This window comes from Protomyctophum bolini, assembly GCF_963924005.1.
Source record: "Protomyctophum bolini genome assembly, chromosome: 10".
Classification (NCBI taxonomy): Eukaryota; Metazoa; Chordata; class Actinopteri; order Myctophiformes; family Myctophidae; genus Protomyctophum; species Protomyctophum bolini.
In genome coordinates, this window is record NC_137871.1 from 45,776,068 (window position 1) to 45,778,567 (window position 2,500).

At 43.4% G+C, this 2,500-nt stretch overlaps 1 protein-coding gene across 2 annotated transcripts in view; it reads left to right on the plus strand.

Moving 5' to 3' along the window:
* The window catches only part of tgfbi (transforming growth factor, beta-induced), a 41,349-nt gene that overhangs the window by 30,046 nt on the left and 8,803 nt on the right, over positions 1–2,500 (plus strand). For both annotated transcript variants that reach the window (XR_013964792.1, XM_080774604.1), the window contains exon 12: positions 2,056–2,186. Coding sequence is in view for 1 of the 2 variants with exons in the window: in XM_080774604.1 (XP_080630730.1) it covers positions 2,056–2,186 (131 nt within the window). In the remaining variant the exon portion in view is untranslated. The remainder of the gene's footprint in view (positions 1–2,055; positions 2,187–2,500) is intronic.

Consider the following 2,500-nt stretch of genomic DNA (forward strand, 5'->3'; position numbering starts at 1 on the left):
CCGTCGGCCCGTAGAAGCAAAAAGCTGCTTCCCCGTATTTTTTAGTTGCCATTTTTTTTGTTGGCAAAGCGAGCAGGCCAGCAGAGGAAGACCTTAGGGGGGCGGTTTGGGACATATTTAATAATAATCATAATAAACTTTATTTGTATAGCACCTTTCATACATAAATGCAGCTCAAAGTGCTTCACAGGGCAGGACACAAAAATAGAATACAATAAAACACAAGTAGTTAAAATGATAAAACAATGGCAAAGAACAAAATTGAATATAAGAACATAAAAAAAATATATATATATATATATATATATATATATTTAGGCAGGCAGTCTTGTAGGTAGGAAGGTGCGAGACCATTGAGAGCTTTATAGACAAGTAAAATAATTTTAAAATCAATCCTAAAAACAACCGGAAGCCAGTGCAGTGCACGGTGCCGGAGATTAGCTGTCCCCAGACAGACGGTCGGACACACGGACACACAAACGGACAGACGGACGGACGGACGGTCTGGTGGAGACAATACGCAGACTTGGCAACCCCCCCCCCCCCCCCTCCCCTCCCTCCCCCCCTTCCCAGTAATGAGCTGTAATCACTCAGTGTTTCTAATAAACACTGTCAAACTATAAGAGCTGTTTTATTAACAACAGTTTACAATCCACACACTTCCAGACATTTAGTCATGTCTCTGAACGGTGTGAACTGTGTCTCTCTCTGCTCATAGAACGGTGTGAGAACGGCTCACATTAATATAACTAACTGTGACCAGTGCTTCTCAGAGTGGGGGTCATGTTTCTGGGGGTCAACTTTCTGGGGGTCAACTTTCTGGGGGTCATCTCAGGCCTTCCCTAAAACACACCCTAAACAGGCCTTCCCTCCCCCCACCCACGTTGCGTCTGCAACGCGTTGTGAGCTTGTAGATCAGCTATTTTCAGCACGTGGAGATTATGCAGGCTGTGAGAACTGAGAGCCTTCACAATAAAAGTATGCAGCTTTCACATAATAAAGACAAGGAAAAGGATTAAGAATTCCGTGGCGTTTCACATCGCAATAGAGCTATTATTTTCCAAAATTGTAAAATGTATAATAAGGAATTAATTTGAATAATGGTAATGGAGATATTGTAAAAGTTGTTACTTTATTAATCACCACCAAAGGTTTTCTTGTATTCAATAAAGTCTGAGGTTCTATATGGCTATGGGCTGTGGCAATAATAATAAAGAAAAACAGGGGGAAAAAAATAACTAAAATTGTAAAACTTTTGGAAACGTGAACTTTAGTTCAAAATGTCGAATTATTATTAAATGTCTGAACTGTGAACTGAACCAAAATAAATTAACTTTCCCAGTTCGGTTTGAGAGCCACTGAACTGGACAACGTGACGCGCTGAGCGTTTTAATAATAATAATAATAATACTAATACATTTTATTTATAAGGCGCCTTTCAGGGCACTCAAGGTCGCCGTACAGTTGTTTTGTGGTGAAGAGAATAATAGTTGTTATTAAGTTGTTAAATAAACCAACAGGGTGACCTGTACAGTATTTATGAATGTAAACAATGACAGGAGTGATGAGGAGCGCTGTGCGGTGAGGTAGTCAGGAGTCTGGAGACTGTGGGGGGGTAGGGGGGGGTCTGGAGACTGTGTGGGGGGGCAGGGGGGGGTCTGGTATGCCTAGCGCGTTGGTCAGCGTGTTTTAGGGAAGGGAACAGACTCTGGGAATGCCTATAGAGGGACATGGCATCTGAGCCACGGATCCACCATCTGATGACATTTAGCCTCTCAGACCCATTTGAGCCACGGAACCACCGTTTGATGACATTTCATCTGATCCAACACCCAGCCCATAGTAACTACATACATGTTGATCCAACACCCAGCCTATAGTAACTACATACATGTGTGTGTTCTTTGTTTGTTCAGCCTCTACAACTATACTCTTCATCTGTCATGTTTCTAAACTCGACACAATGCGTGTTTAACCCTTAGTGTGCTGTGATGTGTGTGCGTGTGTGTGTGTGTGTGTGTGTGTGTGTGTGTGTGTGTGTGTTTTAACCCCCAGTGTGCTGGTAGGAGCCATCCAGACGGCCGGCATGACGGAGCTGATGAACCAACAGGGGGCGCTAACTGTGTTCGCTCCGACCAACGACGCCTTCAACGCCATGCCCAAGAGCGACCTGAACAGACTACTGAGTAAGATGCACTACATTACCCATAATGCCTCACTAGAGCCACCTGAACAGACTACTGAGTAAGATGCACTACATTACCCATAATGCCTCACTAGAACCACCTGAACAGACTACTGAGTAAGATGCACTACATTACCCATAATGCCTCACTAGAACCACCTGAACAGACTACTGAGTAAGATGCACTACATTACCCATAATGCCTCACTACAGCCACCTGAACAGACTACTGAGTAAGATGCACTACATTACCCATAATGCCTCACTAGAACCACCTGAACAGACTACTGAGTAAGATGCACTACATTACCCATA